Genomic DNA, 23,356 nt, shown 5'->3' on the forward strand with positions numbered 1-23,356 from the left:
TATCTCTGTCTCCCTCACTATCTCTCTGTCTTCCTCACTATCTCCCTCCTCACCATACAACGTAAACAAGATGCTCATGTACGATAATACAAAAACTACGTGATGCAAAACAACATGCTACAATACACTACAAAAATACAATAAAATACAAAAACACCACCAAACTACATAATACAACAATACACAAATAAAACAGAATACAACAGGATAATACAATATGATGTAACTAATAAAATAACCGTGAATAATATTTATACGGATATTATTGAATATTTTGGCAATGTATCAGACTTACCGTAATTACTGTACCTGTCTATACCTGAATAATCACAAGAATACAGTTTTTTTTTGTAATTTGTTGATTTTAAGGATACATACCCCAGACCTGTAACCACTCTGGGTCGAATACAAAAATAATACAGTAATTACGAAAATATATCAGGAACTCAGAGTTTCATAAGGGACTAAGTTAGATTAGATAAAATTTAGTTAGGTTAGGTTAGCCTGGGTTAGGTTACGTTAGACTGTATTTGGTTAGACTAGGTTAGGTTAAGTTAGGTTACGTTAGGCTAGATTATAATAAATTAGATAAAGTAAGATTAAGATTAGTTAGTCGAAATCAAGATAGATTAAGTTATATCAAGTTAGATTACGTGAGGTTAGATTAAGTTAGATTAGATTAAGTTAGTTAACAAACGTGATTCAGGATCCGGGAATTAGTGAGTCAAACAGCTGGCCGTCACAGGACCTCTTACTCACCCTCAAGCTTATGAGTCACCCATTGTGGCTTAAGGTGAGTCTGTTTACTTAGTTTGGGTTGACTGGGACTCTAACCTAACCTAACCTAACCTAACCTAACCTAACCTAACCTAACAGTCGGGAAATTATACACTATAGAAAAGTGAGTGTAGGGTGTAGGGCAGAGTAGTGCATCCATATCTTTCCTTTTAACGGGAAGACTCAAGAGTGAAAACGGGAGGAAGGAATAGGGATGACTTAGGTGGAAACAATTACACAACAGACAACAGGGTGAGGTAGTGTGGGGGGGAAAAGTCCAACAGAAAAGGTCATCTAACAGAAAACGGAACGAGGAGGAAGATTTAAAAAAGTTTAACAGGAAGGTCATCGCAAAAGAAAAAGGATCGGGGGTTGGTGGGAGAGCAATTACGCCAGGAAGTGATTGAAACACATAAATACTTGTACAGAAAAAAAGTTCACGCGTGACTCTCCACTGTGAGAAATAAATCAACTTAGAATGAAATATTTATATAGATTAATTTAAGTTATTGTTCTTCATCATTTAGTAAAGTGAGTTAGTAACAGAGACATGAATAGAGCTGTTGGCGTGTTGGCATGGTTAAAAATATCCGCGAAAAATTACTCTAAGAATGTAGGAATATTTTACTCCCAAGAACTAGTATAAATATGCTGCCATTATTAAAGTCTATTTTTGTGCGTAAATAAAAAAATAAAATAAAAAATACAGGATCATAATTTGGTAAACCTGCGCCGCGCTGCTGAAACATCCGGCTGCTGACGACATCCGGCTGCTGACGACATCCGGCTGCTGACGACAAAAGACCTTCCTTCCAACATCTGGCTATTTTCCTGACGCCCGCAATTTCCAACGCGTTTAAAATTCCCTACTTAGTTTGTCAACATCTTTCCAGGGCAATTCTTCAATGCTTCATCATTAAGCCATTAGATCGGTGAGAAAATATTGTCTCAGTCGTCAATAAAAGTCCAGAATGGTGAGTAAACGACGCTAGCAAACGGGAATTTGTAGATCATTCCATTCAGCTGCGCGTAACACCAGCAAACGCGTCACGCCCAACGCTTCAAGACTTCCCCAGGTAACAGACGTATAGAAGTACTTATACAGGTACTCTTTAAAAGTCCATGACAGCAGCAGAGACCTGAGGTGGTTATGGCAAGCGTAAAGTATTACCTAACAACCTCTTCACCATACCTGTGTGTTGTCTAGTTAATCATAAAGTTCACAATCTGGGTTCAATCTTCTACAAGAATAAACCGCACAAATAAATCATTCCAATGGTGTACTCGGTTGTCTTGGTAACCTGCAAGTGCATGATACTGTATACGCGAAGATCGATGTATTAAAAAAAGTGTATATATAAAAGTTTCTCTATTTATCGACGACGTAACGTGACTCAGGGACATAAACTGTGCCGTATATCATATATTCTCTTTTACGCAAGGAGCCCAATGGTAGGAAAAAAAAAACACGAGCACGACCGCCAAAACCAATATTACTTTATGATTGAAACCAGACCACCTGAACCGAATAAAACCTTAAGTGATTCTAGGGAAAAATATTGTCTTTGTCAGTCAGGATAAGTTTGGTGGTTCATGTCGGTTGGCTACTGTATTATATGTATAAGATTCAGAGGTCTTGTTTGAGAATTAAATAATTTTCAAAGTTATCCATGAAGTACAACGATTCTCATTTTCTTTTATATAAAAGTTAACAGTCAAAGAAAATAAATCCGAAAGTAGGGGTAACTTCAATATTTCTCTGACTCGCGCCCAACTAATACAGTGTTTAGAATGTTGAGTTTATCAATCAAAAGATAACAGATTACACATGAATAAGATGTCCTAAACACTTAATTAATATGTATGGTACCAGATTATATATTACCAGCAGGTGTTGGAAACACCGCTTCTTGTCCGATCAGCAAAGCTAAACAACGTTGGGTCTGGTTAGTACTTGGATGGGTGACCGCTTGGTCCTAAGAGCACCAGATGCCTCTGACATAAGGACGCTACTGAAAACAAGCATACAATGGCTTGGTCAGCTGTCCTTGGACAATTGACTAAATACCAAGCCGAGTTGACCTAGACAGGCAAAAGTTCCTCACAAAGTAAACACAGACTAAGAGACAGGCTCTTCGTCCCTCTAACGGCTCCACAGCCTTAGTTAAACTGTACAGGATAAGCCTTCACACATCGAGTGCATAAGCGCCTCGGGAAAAAGTTACACCCAGACAGACAGACAGTAAAATCAGCCTTCAAGTTCATATTGGTTCACCTTGTATACATGTCATAGTGAAGGTATACAAACAATGGCAAACAGTAAGTGGGCACAACATGGATAAGCCACTGGGGTCCTTAAAGCCTATGGAAAACATAACGTGTGTATAAATGGATCTCAACGAGGGTCTTACAGCACAGCGTTGATGAAGCGACGTTCTGCTTTCACCACAATTCACCAAATCATTTTGTGGGTGACATATTGAATCCTTCACCCACGAATAACACCCGTTATATCTTGTCATCCAAAACCTCTCTCTCTCTCTCTCTTTCTCACTCTCTCTCTCTCCCTCTCTCTTCCTGCCTATCTACCTGTCTGTTGGTCTATCTATCTACTGTAGTTTTCGTCACTATGGTAGAGTCACTGTGTTAGCCCCTGGTAGAAGGTGTGTAGTGAGCGTGTGAGTCGCCCCCTGTGTTCTGTCACCAAAGATGTGTTGCCCAAAATTGATCTTCCGTTAAATGTAACTTTTTCTGCAGTTTAATCACAAGTCACGTTACCACTGTTGAGTACAGGCGTAAAATAATGATAATTCGATCGATATTAATTTAAGTTTCCGTGGACTTTCTTGATGCGAAATACGTCACCAATTTTCTATTTCTCATCGTAAAGGGAAACGTGCAGAAAGAGAATCCGTTCATCTCAGACGGGGTGGAGCTGGGGGATGGGGCGGTGGTGAGGGATGGGGCGGTGGTGGGGGATGGGAGGGGTGGTGGGCCGGGGTAAGACCATATAATATCTTTTTAGACAAGACAGACACAGAGGACACTTACTAATAATTCCATACCGCTACAAATTAATTTTTAGTTTTCGGTCATGAAACGTTTTAGACACAATACAAATATTACCACAAATTCTGATGGCGCAATAAATAATTTCCAAATAATTTCATATTGATTTTATTTTGAATATGAAAACACAATTATCAAGAGTAATCCTTGAGGTAATAAACTCACAATCAACAAAATAATTTCCTATAAACACACAGACTCGGTGGTGAAAACTGGGACTAAATAAGACAGAAATCCCGAGTTTTCTTGTGTTGTTGTTTTTCACGAGGGTTTTCAATTGTCACATTTTTCAGTAAGTTAATTAATTACGATAAGAAACAATAACATTAAAATTACCCGGTGATAAGTTTTTCGTCGGGAGGAACATTTGGATGACGACTTCTGTACAATGGATAGTGCTTAATTCTATGACGTCAAGAGTACTTAGAATACCACTACTATTACTACTTTTACTGATATAGGAACTACTTACAATACATCTAAATAAAAACAAAAATAACTTACAATAACAGCAAAATAACATAGGTGAAGATACTCCTGTTATAAAATCAAATAACATTAACTTTTCAAGAGGGGGCACTGACCATGGAACTCCTTGGGTAGGTTAGTCTGGACGGTTGAGAGGACGTCGATCTGCGTCTCCAGGGATGTCAACATACAGTCCAGGTTGGCCACTTGCTCGTACAGTGACTTGATGTTCTCTGGACGACTGTAACACAAGGAGAGAGAGAAGTGTGTGTTAGACGGGGTGTTGGGTTGAGTTGCGTATATTGTCTTAGGGTGTAAAATTGTAGGTGTTGTTTGTGTGTGTGTGTGTGTGTGTAATGGACTGGTTCTATGGATTAAAACACACACACACACACACACGAGACATGTTAACATAAATACACCTGTGGCCAAAAATACTTGTGTCTGGTACATGAATCACACCTCTTAGACGCCAAGAATCTAACAGTATGTGTGTCTGAAAGCTCTGAGAGAGGTACGGTACATCCTTACTTCTACTGCGTAACACAGATGGTATATACTTCGACGTTTCTGACTTACGGTGCAGTTGTGTGATAATTATAGAGTATTATATAGGTATTATTATTATTATCATTATTATTACTGTGGCTGTTGTTATTGTTATTATTGTGGTTATTGTTATTATTGCATTTACAGTAATAAGACATCAGTAGAGGAGTCAGGAACAGCATCAAGACCTGTACTCGGCTGCCACAGACTTAACCAAAACCTTTTAACTCAGCTGAGAGATGATATGCCCTGTGGCTGATTCTCGCGTGCTTCAGCTGCCCACTAGAGAGTTTGAACCAGTCAACTCCACAACAACACGAGGCCATATGTGTCAGAGAGTAGGTACAAGATCAATACTCTTTTCTACTTGAATTGACGTAGAACATAACTTTGTCACATCTTCAACTCTCTTCCACGTATTGATGATCATACTCCTGCCCCAAGACCATATCTACTTCCAGCTCAGGAGTGAAATCTCAGGTGTAATCTACTGTTACTATATATCCCCAATGCTCAGGTAACTACGTGGTTGTCCTTCACACAGAAGAGCGTCAGGAGTTGGTGGACAGTTTCGTAATATTCTACACGACCTTTGGCCTAAGAGAGAAGACAAATCAAAGCAAAATCTTTCCATAAACTCAAATTAAACCTCGACGTTCATCCTCTATTGGCAACACGATGTAAACTGTCGACTATTTAGTGTACTTGGGCTGTCACTTGTCTAAATCAGCAAACATGGATGATAAGATTGAACATCGAATTCAATATGTATGTGTGTGTGTCTGTGTGTGTGTGTGTGTGTGTGTGTGTGTGTGTGTATCTGACTATTGGTATGTCTCTTTGTGCTCACCTATTCATGTAAGAGCGAGCTTGTGTGCATGTACAGTACGTATGTGTGTGTGTGTGTGTGTGTGTGTGTAGGTCTTAGTCCACCTACACCTATAGACATACAAGAGCTAACATAACGGGTCAAGTCACGTTACAATCATCTTCGTTTCTCGCCTCCTACACACACACACACACACACACACACACACACACACACTGCACCTGGCCTACTTGCCTCCACTAAAACGACAAGAAACGCTCCACATGTTGATAACTGTCGTTTCACAGTCGCTCGTTCCACCTTCAGTCACACACCACCTTCAGTTTAATGGCGTCTATACAAGCTTAATGGCCCGAGATTCTATTAACCCCTCGATTACGGTAACTTATCCAACCAGTGTATATAGTGTCATACTTAAGTGAGTTCCTTGTTGTATTGAAAGATTTTTGTCTTACTGAAACGGTTTTTATCGTAATCAAGGGGTTAAGTTGTATTGAAGGGGTTAAGTCATCATATTGAAGGGGTTAAGTCATCATACTCAAGGGGTTAAGTCTCCATATTGAAGGGGTTAAGTCACCATATTGAAGGGGTTAAGTCTCCATATTGAAGGGGTTAAGTCATCATACTCAAGGGGTTAAGTCTCCATATTGAACCCAAATCGGAGGAGACTTTCGGGATAATAATAAATAACCCGAGTGTTTAAAGAAATGACCCATTATCTGACACACACTACGAGAGGAAGTCGCCAAGTCCTCCCATGGAGTTGATAGTCACTATGGAGACATTACAGGCAACACGAGGCAGTATCATCGCCCTTCACGACATAGGCCTAAGCAACAAGGAGATAGTTAACAAACATTGATTTATAGCTTTACTGTTATTCGGAGAGTGACATTTCTCCATGTCTGTCGGTGTAAGCTGTGGGTTTTCCGATGAGTCTTGGGTACTAGTGTTGGTCAGGGAGTACCAGCATAAATCACCCACTATTTCACCGCCGTTGATATATTTTCGCTACATTAATTTCATTATATTTTTCTACTAAAGATGGAGCACGGTGATTTACCATAATTACAACAAATGTTAGAAATAATAACTGGTAACATCAGATACTAGGAAGGCAGACCTACCAACAGAAACACCTAACATATACAAATACTTAAACGTCTACAGCAAAGTACAGAATGAGTTGACAATACAGAGACTTTCCATAAATAGAACCATCAGTCAGTCTATTCATAATTATACAACACGGATATAACACCAACCGTACTCTTTGTATACCCATTACATCGACGAGAAAACAAGTGACGACGCGTACCTTTGTTTACGAGGAGGAGTCTAATATCGCTTCGTTCACTGTTAACTTAAACTAGCGAAAACAATCACAGTTAACTAATAACTACCAAGAACAATCATTTAGGGGAAATAAACGGTGTGGGAGAGATGTGATGAATCTATCTGTCAGTGTCTTCACCATGCGTCACCTCCCTTACTCCTCCTCCCTCCTTCCTGCTGATGCTCTTTTGTTTTCAGAAACCACAACTAAAAGCCATAAATAACTGACTATATTGAAGAAATGTCAGTCCATCTTGAAGGTCGGGTAACTAACATAACCCGTATGTCACACATGGCTGGCCATCGTCACCACCACCACATAGCCGACATATTAATTAAAATTGTATCACTTTTTTTGCACTCAGCAGCTAAGTCATTTCCCATGTATAGAACCAAACGCACAATGTGCTCGAATACCTCTCAGGCAAGTGTGATTAACAAAGTGTGCGGCCAGACATATGGCCTCACACTGCTGTACTCAGGCAGCTGTGAACAAGTCTCCCTCTATGTACAGAACTAAACAAATACTATATATGAAATACTCTGTAACAATGCCATACCATAATATCCTGACCACGGGGGACTGTTATACACACCCCTTGTGACCTCTACTCTACCACTCTGTAAACCCGCTGTAAGTGGCAGAATTCAAATTCAATGGGACCTGTTAGCACCACCCAACCATCCCATAGAGAAAAAAATAAAATGGGTTTTCATGGTATGTGAGTCAGTACACGGCCTCACACATCCTCTCCTCTGACGGCTAAACCAATTAAATGACCTGACAAGACGCCCAGCAGGATGTAGTAACTGTACCCAGGGTGAGTGAACCAGAGGGACCAAGAAAACCAGAGGGAGAGAACCAGAAGGAGAGAACCAGAGGGAGAGAACCAGAGGGAGTGAACCAAAGGGAGAAAACCAGAGGGAGAGAACCAGAAGGAGAGAACCAGAGGGAGAGAACCAGAGGGAGAGAACCAAAGGGAGAAAACCAGAAGGAGAGAACCAGAAGGAGAGAACCAGAGGGAGAGAACCACGGTGAGTGAACCAGACCAATTAATTGAAAAAAAAACTCAGATAAAATAATGGCAATATGGAAGTCAAATTTAAACAAGAATAAATCAAGAAAAAAAACAGTATTTAATCTTAGAAACTTGGTTAAAAAATTAGGATATTAATTTATTTAAGGGAGAAAAATGTTGAAATGGATTAGACTGTTAAGAGTAATGTATGGGACAGAGGCATGGACACTTTCAGCAGATACCAGAAAGAGGTTTGAGATCTTAGGTATATGACCCTACAAGAGAATGTTATGAGACAAGCTATACTTAGTGATAAACAAAGCATATACTACTAACACAGGCTCAGACAACGAGAGAAATACTTTGAAGGATGAAAGGATGATGGTAGCAAATATTAATGGGTAGTGTGGTAGGTTAGGAGGCCCATCAGGGGAAGGTAGAGGCTGGGACTGCTCGAAGGGCATCAGAAGTTGTGATACCCGGAGAAATATAAGCTGTAGTGAGGACTGATATAATGAGACACAGGTAACGTTTGGAGGAGAGAACCGTGATGAAAGGGAAAGGTGTGTGTGTGTGTGTGTGTGTGTGTGTGTGTGTGTGTGCGTGTGTGTGTGTACCCCAGGAGACAGGTGCGTCGCAGCCTCACGTTGGGTTCATGGCCTCGCATCTGTCATTCAACAATCAACTCTCGTGGCAGATTCTTGTATGAAAGACGTGACGGGAAGTGACGGAAAGTGACGGGACGTGCCTACTGTTTGGGGGAATTGTGTGGCAGGTACAGGCAAGTAGCGGGAGGAATTTTCTGCTGCTGCTACCGTGAAGATTTCTCGTGAAGACCAAGACTAGGGAAGGACACACCAGACACACTCCACCTCACTCTCGCTCTTAGTTTCATGTCAGTTCTTCAGTAAACACTAATTGCCCTCACCTGTGTCTCCTGCAACTCTCTACCTGTGGACTTATATATACCGGCCAGCCACCCATGACACTGTTCAACATTAGTTTTTACTCGAGTTTATTTACCTCGTATACGTCGTCTCGCTTCATGCAGCTGTTGTGTCTGTATTTGTAAGGATATGCGTTGTTGATATATGAACCTTTACCCAAGGGAGCCGAGCCAACCCAACCCAACCCAATCTAACCTAACCTAAACATAACCTAGCCTGATATTCCTAATTTCGTGGTTCAGGTGAAAAACTTCAGTGAAATGGTGTCACCTTGGGGTACTCCTCTCGCCTTCTGAAACTTCATTGCAAAAAGTAGCATTCCTCTGTATTTTATTAATGACGTCATCTCTACAACAGCGACAATACACGTGTAGTTTCAATACAACACTTGAATATATACGGGAATTAAGTTTCAAATAAGTAAAATAAAATAACACCATAAATAAAAGATTCCTTAAGTCGTCTATACATAAAAAAAGTACAAAAATACTAAAAGATAGAAAACTAAGTAATATACCAACAAGAATTATAAAACAAGAATAGAAATAAAATGGGAAGCAGCAATAGAAAAAAACGAAAGAGAAAAGGAGAGAGTTTGGTTAAATTGTATCTACACACTTTTTACGGGGGTGAGCGTGCATCACCTGTCCGGAAGTATTGGCCAGGTGTTATAGGTAGTGACGCCTCTTACCTGTATGTGTATCAGAATAGTTGTAACTACTTGTATGTGAGGTAGAATAGTTGTGACTACTTGTATGTGAGGTAGAATTGTTGTGACTACTTGTATGTGTTTCAGGATAGTTGTTAGTACCTGTACGTGTATCAGAATAGTTGTTGCTACCTGTATATGGCAGTTTATAGCTCATGTAGTTTCCAAGGACCTTGTGTGAGTGAGTGAGTTGTTCATATAGTTTCACCAGCACACACCACTTCACATATCGATCTGTACAGGTGACTCAATCAGAAGGTATTGATCGAGTTGGTTCAGGTTGACTCACTTGGGAGTCCTAATGCTCGTTGATTCCCAGGGTGATGTTGTGAGATATTGAGTGAGATCTCTTCCCAGTGAGAGATAGTACAGTAGTTCACCTCTTGGGTCTAGCTGATGTCTCTTTTTAATTACGAGTTACAAGATGAAGATGAATGGAGAGAGATCTTATCATCCGTTCAAATCAGGTGAGATTTTGAGAGATGACTGACTGTCTCTCATGCCTAGAGATCTTTGCTGTAACGCGGTGAGTGTCATTAGTAAGTGAACGTAAGTCTCAGAGAAAACTATATAAATTACTATTTGTATTTTTAATTAACTTATATGAAAAAACATAGGGATAAATGATCGAAAAGTGACAAAAACTGACCCCAGACACAGGAAAAAGCCGAACAGTCCAGAACCTTAAGCCATTCTTGCATTCAGGAGACCGTGTAAAAAAAAAAGAAAAAAGAACTAACTCATTTTTCCATCGTCGGTCACGGAAGAGCCTCACTGTATTGAGTCTGTTGAGCTTTCACAACAGGGTACACAGTTTGTAAACCCTGAGATCTATATACTTCCCTGATACAGCACTCTACAGTATTAGGTAATGGCGTCACCATTTACCAGCCATGAAGTGTCATAGATTTTATTTTATTTATTTTTTATTTATTTATTATTATTTTTTTTTTGGGTTATTATTGTTTATAGAGATACAACTCTTCCAACACACACACACACTTTTTTCAGGGTGTTTTTTAAGATCTTTCAAATTTGTCTTTTCCTCATCACGACAAGTATCAATGCGTGAAGGTACGTGTAGGGAGGAAGGGTCACCACTATAGAGGGGGGGTGGGGTGAGGCCAGGTAGTCAAGGCCCTCTTATACTCGTTACCAGTATATAATAATGTTTCAACTTGTATCACATAAACACCGTGTTATCACCTTGACTGTGTTGGCACGTCGGTTATATAAAGTCATAAGGCCACGATATTACATTAGTTTACTGTCAACACAAGTACGTCTATCCACTGCCACAAAGCGACACAGATATGACCAATGACCATCACTGACTCAGGTATCGACACAGACGCGAACACAAACACGTCCTCACCACCAGACTTCGCGCGAGTCACTGGCGATATAGAGGCCATGAGTTCTCTCGCCTTCCTCTCCCCGCCACCTCCCTCCACCCCGCTGTTAATGCTCGTGTACCAGAGACGTAAAACTGGAGAATCAAGAGTCTTTACGTTTAAAAATGAGAAGTCAAGGTTATTATGACGCCATGTATCTACACGGGGACCCTAGCAGCTGGGTTGAGCATTACGACCCACTACAAGCATTGGAATGGCAACGCGCTTGTCTTTTTGTTATTAGGAAACCTGTAAAATGGCAGGTATGTGTGTCTGATTACATACATCCTCTGCTGCCAGTGCTGGATGCCTTTTCTCATCTCCGCCACGGGGGTGAGTTCGCCTTTCGTACTGGGCCGCTGCGCTTCTCACTTTTATTTGTCCTTCGGTAAGAGTGACAGATAAGCTGGGCGACTTAGTGCCTGTGTTAGCTACTAGAATGGACTGCGAGAAGGTTTCTATATATAGTAGAGTTTCATCGCAATTTTGTCGCCATTTTGAACCTTACCTTTACGCCTATATAAACATACGGCCGCTAAATAATAACATCGTTCTTTGGTAAACAATTTTGATTTTCTCTCTTCCGTGCATTAGAATTTTTTATTTACATTGTTTGAGAATCTGAACAGTAAGTTACGTCACTCAACCAGCGCTGTAAACCCGCCCAAAGTCACGGACAGCCAGAGAGTTAATTAGAAAACCAAAGTATAGAAAAGTTAGAGGGGGGAAACTAACCATCATCCCCATTAGTTAGAGTGAAAACTAATTATCTTCTCCACTAGATAAACTAACGAACGGAAATATACACCCGAGTCATCTTTTGGCGGTACTCGGACCCGTCACACCTCACCACACCTTAGCCAGCAGCCATACCTGAGCCTGGCAACTCTACCTGTCATCTCAAAGGTTATCTTACTTTAACTATATCCCCGTAAATAATGCTATACGGGACTATCCATCAGGTTCAATTAAATTATACCACACAGAGGGTAGCCAAGATGTCGTCAAATTTGCACTTAGACGCTGAAATCCTCCCCTGTGAGTAACAACAACAATCGGGAAGCAAAGAGGGACCCTTGATGTAAGCTGGCCGGAGGAGGAGGGTTGGTCAGGGTGATAGAAGGAAACCCCCTCACAATCCATCAATCAACCAGGAAAAGCGTGTACAAATCTGATTAAGCGTGAGAATTTCTGGGTATCCGGACACAAGCTGATGGTTCTGAGTGTATGGCCCAGACCCACGAGAGGCGGCGTGTCTTCCCTGGGGCTGAGTCCTCACGAGTCACGATGTAATGGTTGATATAGTAATGTATCTAAATGGCTCATCTAACCCAATAAACAATGTTCAAGGTGGTATTACCATTGTATACTCCGCTAACGTGTAGAATTTTCCGTGAATCCATGGACTGATCTTCGTATGGTGGTTGTGGTAGTGGTGGTAGTGGTGGTAGTTGTGATGGTGGTAGTGGTGGTAGTTGTGATGGTGGTTGTGGTGGTGGTCGTGGTGGTAGTGCTGGTGGTGGTAGGAGTGGTAGTGGTGGTGGTTGTGGTGTTAGTGATGGTGGTGGTTGTGGTGCTAGTGATGGTGGTGGTTGTGGTGCTAGTGATGGTGGTGGTTGTGGTGTTAGTGATGGTGATGGTTGTGGTGTTAGTGATGGTGTTGGTTGTGGTGTTAGTGATGGTGGTAGCTAATTTAATTAGTTTTGCCACTTTCAACGTCTAGTTTATTGTGCACACCATACTCGTCCTGTGAGCGGTAGCGCAAAAGGATTACAGAGTAAAGTTCACAAGGGTGTGTATAACAGTCCCCAGTGGTCAGGATATTATGGCATTAAATATTACAGAGTATTTCATATACAATATTTGTTTAGTCCTGTACATAGAGGGAGACTTGTTCACAGCTGCGTGAGTACAGCAGTGTGAGGCAATATGTCTGGCCGCACACTTTGTTAATCACACTTGCGTGAGAGGGATTCAAGCACATTGTGCGTTTGGTTCTATATATGGGAGCTGATATAGCTACTGAGTGCAAAAAAGTGGATACAATCTTAATATGTCGGCTATGTGGTGATGCTGGTGGTGGTGGCCAGCCGCGTGTGACATATGATTCTGTTTCTCTCGCGCCTGGACGAACCAAGTGTGTGTGTGTGTGTGTGTGTGTGTGTGTGTGTGTGTGTGTGTGTGTTTTAAGGTTGAATGTGCACACAAATATGACAAATTCTTACCAATAGTTAAGCATTCTTTACTTTTCAACACACACTTTCCTCCAACTCTACAAATACTCCTCAACACACACACACACACACACACACACACACACACACACTATCGTAACTAAGAGGAGAAACTTAACCCGTAGTAAAAGGTGAAATAAAAGATACGATTGTTTGAGAATGTTGTTGCCGGGTACATCTGGCCTTAAGTCAGTTTATAACCCGGGGATAGTGTGACTTATGAAACACACTATATCGAGGTTGGTTCTGGCCGAGGCTCTTATTATATACGTGATGTAACTCAGTTCTAGCCTAACCTACAACCGGCAGAAGGTATTCCTCCTTCTACAGGCATCACAGAATAAGTTGAAGGTTCACATGTTCTTAAATGCGGTCACATGTTCTTAGCTGCGGTCACATGTTCTTACCGTTAGCTGTTGTTTTGTTGGTCGATGAGGTTGTGCTGGGGACGGGGGGGGCGGGGAGGGGTCGATGAATTGATTTCCTAAATTTCCGGTGCGTGCTATTTTGAGATGTGCTTTCGTTGTGTATGTAATGTGTACTTTCCTTCTGTGTAATGTGTACTCTATGGATGTCATATCACAGCATTCTCTCTCAGGAATTATCAATAACACGGATAATACAACTACTGTACTCTCCCCTCACAGTACATGAAGATCGGCTGAGTGAATAAGCCCAAGAAAGCATGGAATGAGTGGTACATTTGTGCTGTGGCCGTGTAGATGTCGAAGTCAATTGGTCGCCAGGAATTTGGTGCGCTGGCGAGTGTCGTGTTGGTTGAGATCTCGCTGGAGGTGATCGTTCCTTTAGTTTACTCACACAGGAACATAGGATCAATACACTGGTCAATTCCTCATTGGTTAACGTGATTATAGGTTCGAATCGATTTTGAAATGGATGTTGAGGTAAACAGATAGATATTTAATCGAGTTATTAATCTATTCTTCGGTTTAAAACCTCTCATCACGATGGATATACGGGTTACCTTTGCAATTAGCTTAAAAGAACTACCCTCTTAACCGCGGAGAACAAAGACTTATCAATTAACTGCTGCCGAAGTCACAAAAGAAGGAGAAGATTCAACCAAACTCGAATGTTCAGGTGCTAGATATTCGCAACCAACTTCCCACTTTGTTTCTCCTGTATAAGGCGTTTTAAGCGTTTCTCCTCCTCCTCTTCTTCTTCCTTCTTCTTCGCCTCTCCTCCTTTCTCTTCTTCCTCCTCCCGTTCCTCTTCTTCATTTTCCTCCTCTTCCTCCTCGCTGGTGTTCCCCCGGGAGGCTAGAGGGTTGACCAACGCTCCAGTGTAAGGTCCCGTGTTAGAGCTTCTCGTCTCAGCGACCTTCAAGAACAGAGGGGCGGCGGCTGGAACCCTTCTCTACACAGCTCATCCCCGGGTTATAGTTTGGGCGCCTCGAGGATGACGCTCTTTTGTATACAACTCTGCTTGCTGGCTTCGAATGCTCTTATTTAGACAACAAATGGGATCAAGGATTATATTGGTAACCTCTGTCGTCAATGGCTGGTCGAAAACATCCCTCAGTAAGTTAGTCAGTTAATAGGTTAGTCACTTAGTCAGTCAGTCAGTCCATAAAAGAGAACTATAGAAGACAGAACAGAACTATAGATAACAGAACAGAACTATAGATGACTGAACCAGACGAACATAATACAGAACTATAGATGACAGAACCAGACGACCAAAATACAGAACAATAGATGACAAAACAACAAAAGAAGATGACTGAACCCATCTGAAAAATTCACATATCAGGTTTGGTTAAAATCCACGGCTCTTTGTGTCGACTTATCGTGTTCACAACTCCCTGATGTACAGACGAATCTACGGACGAACACACGGTTAGAGGGAGGCAGGGACGGAGAAAGACACGGACGGAAGGAGGCACAGGTACGGAAGGAAGGAGACATAAGTGGACGGAATCACGGGGGGAAGAGACGGAGTTAGGCACGAACGGAGTGAGGAAGGGATGGCCGGAAAGCATGGATTCCTGTGTTCCTCTGCAGAACGACGGAGGAGGACAAACAAAGCCTAGGAAGTGTTTAACCTCACCAACAAGACGTCTCAGGTTAAGGCCAGATGTGGACCAAGATGTAAACAACGAGACCAGATGTTTTGTGACCTGCTTTAACGTGATTTTGTTTACACCGAATAGATCAAATGGGTCATCGTCCTTTGTGTGTGTGTGTGTGTGTGTGTGTGTGTGTGTGTGTGTGTGTGAGTGTGTGTGTGTGTGTGTGTGTGTGTGTGAGTGTGTGTGTGTGTGTGTGTGTGTGTGTGTGTGTGAGTTTCCTTTAAGACCTTCGTTGGTAGAAGCAAACCTTCTCAGTAGTTCGTGACGGTAATATTCAGAGTGTGAACCATCACTACCACTTTCCACTGCCACTACTACTACTACCACTATCACCTCGACCAGCACACACACACACACACACTTAGCCAGGGTGACACTCATCTGCCATGATTAGGAGAAGCTTTGGCCTAGAATAAAGACCCAGCCCTTGTGAGATGTGTAACCCTTCCCTCACCTCTCCCTTCACCTCACCTCTTCCTTCACCAACACCTGGAAACCAATTACCGTTCTATTCACAGGTATAGCTCACGATGTCTGAAGGCTGCAGTATTGTAATCGTGAGACTAATGATAACTACAATAGCCATCAACCACGGTATTCACCATTTTATAACACTAATTAGCAAGTCTTTAATATTATCTAATGGAAACAGTATCCATTAGAGATTCTTCAATATAAACAACTGTAATGGAAACGACAATTAACAATAGTCCTAAGATAATGTAAACTACAATAGCCAATACCCATTACTTTTAAAACTGTAAAGTACACCTAACATCTCCATTACCTTAAATAATTTCCCCTTAGCAATAGACACATAGAATGGGTTTCCCCTTGACATATCTCCCCCCCCCCCCATTACCTGTCTCAACCATTGTTCTCGGTAAACCTGTCGAATCTTCCACCACTAACGAGACACCTGGGAAGACCTAAAGTATGTAAACATGAATCACCTGTACGTGCCGGGATTGTCTACTTTGATTTAACTGTGTACATAACAGGTTCTCCTATTGATGACCTTAGAGACGAGGAGGGTCACAGGTTCTTATCACCCACTTTCCTTCTCGTGAGCTCCCTGGGCATCTCAGTTCATGGATTACCTTTACTTTTTTTTTCTTTTACAATGTTGATGGTTTTGATGTCACCTGGGGCCACAATGGGTCCTACTCTCACCTTGGATTTGGGATTTGGGGGCAACTGTGATTAGTATTTTTGTCTTTTAAAATTGGAGGGACCATTTAGACTGGGGGACCATTTAGACTGAGGACATTAAGACTGTGAGACCATTAAGACTAGGGTCCTAGACTGAGGGTGGGTAGGGGTCAGTCTTAATACTCGGGTTATTCTGATGTAAGGTGGAGTACCTCAAGGCTGTGTCCTTCTCCCCTCTCTCTCTCTTTCCTTCGCATCGTCTACAGTTCTCCCAGTCATCCTCTCTCACATAGCAGGCCTGGGGGTGTGCCTACTATTATGCAAGTCACGCGTGTCGCATTCACTGACATGCACAGTCATACATACGTACATATACACGCATACACACGAAGACACACACAAACTTAAACTAATTCCCAAGATAATATTTCGTATACTGTACACAGGATGTCCACACTGAAATGAAACAATTTTGAAGCCATATAAATTTGTATGTGTAAATGTGAGGATGTTGAAACTTGCAGTTACCACACTATTTATCTAAATCTCTGTATTTTTCTGTTTTTGGTGTTTCAGATTGAATTATGATGACCCCACAAGACTAGGCGAAATGTGTGTTATGGGTGGCCGAACTGAAGTCACCCGCCCTGTTGCATGGATGAAGTAATTTGAGGAGACTGACAGTGTTCTAAAACAGGATGGTGGAGGACAGCCCAGAACATTGGAGGAGCATGTGTCTTTAGGGTTATGTAAACTCGAAAATGTACTCCATAAAGGTGCAGGATACTGTTCAGTGGGGGGTGGCCTCCATAATCCCCGAGATGTTAATAAAATGCGCTACGAATGGTACACATGTTTAATGTTTATGCTGACGTATTCCAATGTACCCGAATGATATACCCACAAACCAAATGAACTCATGCATACTGACTATGAGCCGTGTGAATATTCCTCTGTTTACATCATTCAATACAAATTTATAAGGCTTTAAAGTTGTTTCATTTCAATGTGGTCACCCTGTATAACCAAATATAATTTCCTTTAATATATAACAAAACTGATATCCACGGTAAGTAAACCTATTATATACCAAACCTCGACCCTGTTATTAACCACATCCTGGTGAGGCAAAAGTCTAGCAAACAGAGAACCATTGTTTTCTTGGGGCTGTGGAGAGAGTGTATGAACAGTCCTTCCCTTGATGGCTCCCGGATAAAAGTGAAAAGAGAAGACGGACTACGCGTCACCACCACAACAAAGAACATGACACCTTCGCCCCACCTAACATAAGAGCCTCTTCTTGCTCCCCGTCTTGATGGTGAAGCCCCTGATGACCGATTTCCTTGGGTGTGTCCTCGCGGATTCCGACACGAGTGGTTAGGTCTGGTGGGTAGATTATTCATTATAGCCGAAGGGGGAACACCTCGAGGAGAGAGGTAGCGAGGGACATAGCCAGGAAATACCGTCCATATTCGGGTGAACTAGATGCTGTGTTCAGGGAATATTGACCAGGAGTTAACAAGATCATCTAAAAACATTGACCATCTTGAGCATAAAGGTGAATACGGGACTAAAATTTAATTAATATTTTGTTGTTATTTTTGTATTTTTAATTATCTCTAACAATGTATACAGTGACGTTCACGTAAATAATAGCTAAAAAAAATGAATAGCACATTACCAACAACCTAACCTAATCTAACCTAACCAAATATAGACTAAATATGTCATGATAGTAAATGTTGTTTTTAATGAAACTGAACAAGTTTCACCTTCCAAATAATCAGACCCGTAACACATAAATATAGTGTTTTGTTACTTTTATTGCTAAAGTTTCATGTCAATTTTGTATTGAAACTTACTAATAACAAAAAAAAACACAAATTTCACGCCAATAATTTTTTTATTCACTACTAGTATTAAACCTTCGTAATCATAAAATATTTCCTTTATCGTGTGGCTATTTCAACATTCGCAACATTCTTTTACTTATTTTTGCAATCAAAGTTTCTCGTCCTTGAGATTTTTACATCATTCAGTGTTGTGTGAAGGAGGAGGAGGTGGCGGCAGGTGGACGGAGGAAAGCTGTCGCCACCTGCAAGTCATTTCCGACTGTGTGTTGGCGTTCATGGGTGTGGCCGACACTCACCACCTGCATAGATACACCTCCTTTGTCCCTCACCGCACACTTGTATATACTTAGGGATTCTCTAACACAGCCATGAGTCCTCGTAGGCCCCAGTTCTTATATAAGCATTGGGCCTGGCTGTGTCGATGGGCCCCACTGTCAATAATAACGTTAATTTAGGATAAGGGTAATTAGAAGTAAGCCTCATCAGTAAATGGGTTCGTTTTATCTACAACTTGTTTTATTTCATCAATGTGTTTCTTTAAAGCGGAGTTCTCTATATAAAGCGTCTATGTGCGCAAGATGACGTCACGTGATCAATGTACAACAATGACAATTACGTGTATGACGTCATCTCTTGGATGCCTCAGTCTTAACAAAAATAGTCGTTTTCAAATATGCTACTCCCTGAAAGATGGCCATAGAGAACTAGATAGACCTTCATTCAGTAATATCGTCATCAAGTTCACAGTGGGCAGACCCGTTAATCATTAACGCATAATTGTATGATGATTTGGATAAAAGAGTCTATCATCTTCGTTCTAAACATACAAACAAATATATATGAGTAATATAAGAAGCAAAGGTGTTGATGTTAATTCTACGGTATATAACCGACCAATATATGAGAGTCATGCCTAAAGATTGATACGTTTTCTATTTTACTTGCGACATGACCATTTTCTCTTATTCGGTGCGGTGCCTAGCGTAATTCTTAAATGTCTATCTACCTCGAAATTTTATGGAGACGGAGTGTACAGGATGATTAAATGACGACGACACAGATCCAGAACCAATTTGCACACAATGAAAACTAAGATACACAAAAAGTAGTAAATAAAAAGATGGGGATACCCAATCAGACACACAAGGACCTGGAGCCCCCCCCACCCCTCACGCCACAAAACTACCTTAGCTAAGCTTAGTTTAACTTAGCTTGTCTACCCTTGCCGGAGTGGACCTGCATCTTCAGAGCAAACGGTTCTCATCTCTACACAACATTCATTTTGAAAGAAACAAAACATAGCTAACAATACTACAAAAGTGAACTAACTTGTCCTTCAGCCTTTTGCCCTTGTTGCCTCCCATCGTCTCCCAGGTGTCCAGGTTGGCCTGCACCAGCGCCCGTTCGATGGCGTAGCCCTGACGCTTCGCCTCAACCATCTGGAGCTCCTTCGTCAGCGACTCCGGCAGCAGACGACCGGGTTCCTTTACGATGCCCAGCAGGAACTCGTACTTCTGCCGCCAGCCTCTCAGCACCTACAGGAGAATAAGTACGATACATTTAATAGATAGGTTAAGTTAGGTTAGGTTATTGATATTTAGAAAGTGTTATATAACCCTAATTTATCCTCTTTTCTACTACTGTACTATTACTAATCTAACACAGACGTAAACACCATAATCTTCAGACACAGTTACACTTATTCACTATAGTACACTAGTCCGTATTACTTGGGCCTTCCCTATCATCATACAGATAACTTGAGTTCTCCCTTAGTACTAACAGTACACACACTTATTATATACACGTAGATTGGTACAATTCGTATAAAACAACATACAGCATGCGAATTACCCCTTCCAAATGTTAACCGTTTTCTGTGACACTCACTAGCGCTGTGAGTTTGAATGTTGTGCAGTGCAGCTGTAATATGTATCCAAAGAGATTACAGAGGCCAGTATTAATGTATGCAGTACCTAGGACTAATGACTCTTCAGACAAGGCACAATAGGGCAGATCTCATTGAAATATTCAAGATCCTGAAAAGGATGGAAAGCGTAAACCCGAGACATCTCTGTGTGATGTCAAGAACTACCAACACGAGACGACGTAACAACAATCTCGCCAAGTTATCACGCAGAACGAATTTAAGAAATAGTTTTTCATACAGAGGCTGGTAGACTTATGGAACGGTCTACCAACCCAAGCTGTGGAGTCACGAACAGTACAGGGCTTCAAAATAACCCCTAACAAAATTATCAAGAACAAATAAGGGATCCTAAACAGGTCACTGGCCTCCTTCCCTCGGCATGGCCATCTCTAGTAGGTGGCCACAATGTAAATAAGGTAAATAAGAATAAAAAAGAAGAGACATGCATATGAAGGATTTCTTTCAGGAGAACATAACATAACACTGAACATTAACAGTGTTAACAAAGTACAAAGAATAGACTAATCGACCGAACGGCTAGTAAGCTAATAAGCGGTGAAATGATAAAGAAAATAAACAAATAAAGAGCATGAACCAGTTGCTCACGAGGGAAAACAGTTTTATGTCAGTCATCGATTAAAACAGAAAATGAAAATAGATACAGTAAAATCTTTTCTATGACAGAAAATGTGTGTATGTTGGAGGGTAATCTCTGTCAATCTTTACATACAGTAGTATTTGCCATACGAGTGTTCTCTAAACACGGATTTGATCATTGGGCGTCAGTACAAATAAATCTGAATTATTTTGACCCTAAAATATATGTTTCAGGTTGAAGAAGCCACAAGTTCAAAAATTTGTCACGTATCTTCGCCTGTCTTCCTACTTTTAGTGCACACTTCTCTTTGATTTTCTTATCTCGGTTCTTAACACAGGGTAGCAAGATGTATCATTAGGGGTCACATAGAGGTCATGGGTCGTCAAAGTATTTACAATATTTACATTATTTTACCAGAAAGGTATATTAAAAATTTAAGCGAACATATTAATTTAAATATTCTTTAAGATTTCCGAAGAACTTTTCAAAACGATAATTATTTTCTCTCACATACAACACAGTATCTATACGGAGGTGCAGTGTTTAATCTCGTAATATATTTAACATTCAACAGCTCTTAATGGATCCTCGGTATAATTAAATATAAATATCAAAGTCATATCTTCTCTATGGTTATGTACACCGACACAGTATTTATAATTAATGCCTTCACAAATACCGTATATTCCATTATTATATACACTATTACTTTGTACACCAACACATTGTACACCAAAATAGTGTATCCCATTATTGTGTACACCAACACCGTGTATACAATTACTGAATTTGTGTGGTACATAATCACCAGGATATTGACACTGTTTACACTATCATTGTGTACACGAACACACTGTACACTATCGTTTTATACTCCAAAACGGTGTACAGCTTTATAAAATTATTGCGTTCATAGAGAGTTGAGCAATGAGCATGCAAACAAGATTCATGTACAGTACCTATAATATGTATATACTGTACATGATAATTCAAAGAAAACGTTATAACACCGCGACTAACATATCTACATTAGTAACCCATAAATTTATAATTAATAAAATTATTTGAAAAAAGAAAACTTAAATTGTTCAAAATGAATTCAAGAAAATTACAATTTTGGAATTAATTATTTTTTCTTGCATATATACTGTTAAGTGTAATATTATATTTCCATTCATATAATATTACAAAATTTCAAAACTAACATCCAAGGTGTGTGTGTGTGTGTGTGTGTGTGTGTGTGTGTGTGTGTGAACTACAAATGGTAGGTCAGAAACATAAGTGAAGACCAAACTCGCCCTTACAGAACATCCCAGCCTGAGAAATTATTAACCTCGAAACCAGATCCACAACACCCACCCACCTTCCTCTGTTACACTTTCCAGGTAAAAACAATATTTAACTCAGAACATAAAGTATTGTAGTCTCCGGAAAAAAAAACCTCAATCTGGTGAATGTGTGGTGATGGGCAGTGGGTGTCACGTCGGTGTGGTTGTGTGGAAAAGAATTGAGTACTGTGAGGAATGGTACAGTGTGACTCCTGGTGGTGAAAGGCCTTACTGCTGAGGGAGGTGGGTGATAGTGGAGTGTATAGGGATTTAAGGAAACAATAGCTATCGTGTCGATTGTTTTTGTTCTCTGAGGTGTATTCTTGGTTCGTGTACAGTTCCCTCACCCTGTCGACGGTAGCTGTCAATTGGTTTGGGTTTAAGGTACCTGAAACATTCGACGATGCTATTTTGTTTTAGTTAGAATCCCAGAAATTCTCGCATTTATTGTTTTATTTTAGTTGTGATCCGACCCCTCCACCCTCCCCCCCCCTACCACACAAGAAAAAAGTTCATGGATATCATTTAGCTTCGATTAAAATCCTAGAACAGTCGCAGGATATCAGTGTTTGTGTTGATCAAAGTCTCAGTAACAACTAAGACCATTTTGTTTTGGGTTAAAAGTCCGATGAGACACAGAAGAACCTACATCTAGTCCCCCACACTGATGGGCTCGGATCCTGATTCACAAACATTCTGATTGTTAATTCTGTCTACTACCTGGTCCTAAGTAAACGTATCTAGTTAAGGTACATATCTCAAGTGTAATTCCCATGTTGTTTAAGTGACTAATTTAAGCTACGATATATAGAACGATTCTCAAATGTTCCTAAGCAAACTGGAGATAAGAGAAAATGGGTCTATTAAGAGAACTTGGATATATTAAAGATACAAGTCAAAGTGGAATTATCACAACATTTTACTGACAATGTGTGTGACGCGATGCTCTCTCTCATCTTAAATTAAATGAAAAAGGTCAATTACATAAGGTTGAAAAAGTTGGCGGCGTGGCTGGTGAGTGGTTACCTCGGTACGATGATTACCGGATGTCTGCATTTTAGAGTTGTCATCTA

At 40.7% G+C, this 23,356-nt stretch overlaps 1 protein-coding gene across 4 annotated transcripts in view; it reads right to left on the reverse strand.

The window, feature by feature from the left end:
* The window catches only part of LOC121854758 (kinesin-like protein KIN-14E), a 79,482-nt gene that overhangs the window by 31,437 nt on the left and 24,689 nt on the right, over positions 1 to 23,356 (reverse strand). Inside the window, exons 2-3 of one of the 4 annotated variants that reach the window (XM_042349504.1) lie at positions 19,757 to 19,962; positions 4,431 to 4,555 (exon numbers count right to left, since the gene is read on the reverse strand). In XM_042349504.1, coding sequence (XP_042205438.1) covers positions 4,431 to 4,555; positions 19,757 to 19,866 — 235 coding nt within the window. In that variant the 5' untranslated portion in view covers positions 19,867 to 19,962. Of the gene's footprint in view, positions 1 to 4,430; positions 4,556 to 9,991; positions 10,249 to 10,442; positions 10,596 to 10,908; positions 11,085 to 19,756; positions 19,963 to 23,356 lie in introns of those variants that run through there. The other 3 variants (XM_042349506.1, XM_042349508.1, XM_042349507.1) reach the window with 3 other exon arrangements.

The sequence above is a fragment of the Homarus americanus genome, unplaced genomic scaffold (genome assembly GCF_018991925.1).
Source record: "Homarus americanus isolate GMGI-L3 unplaced genomic scaffold, GMGI_Hamer_2.0 scaffold53233, whole genome shotgun sequence".
Lineage (NCBI taxonomy): Eukaryota > Metazoa > Arthropoda > Malacostraca > Decapoda > Nephropidae > Homarus > Homarus americanus.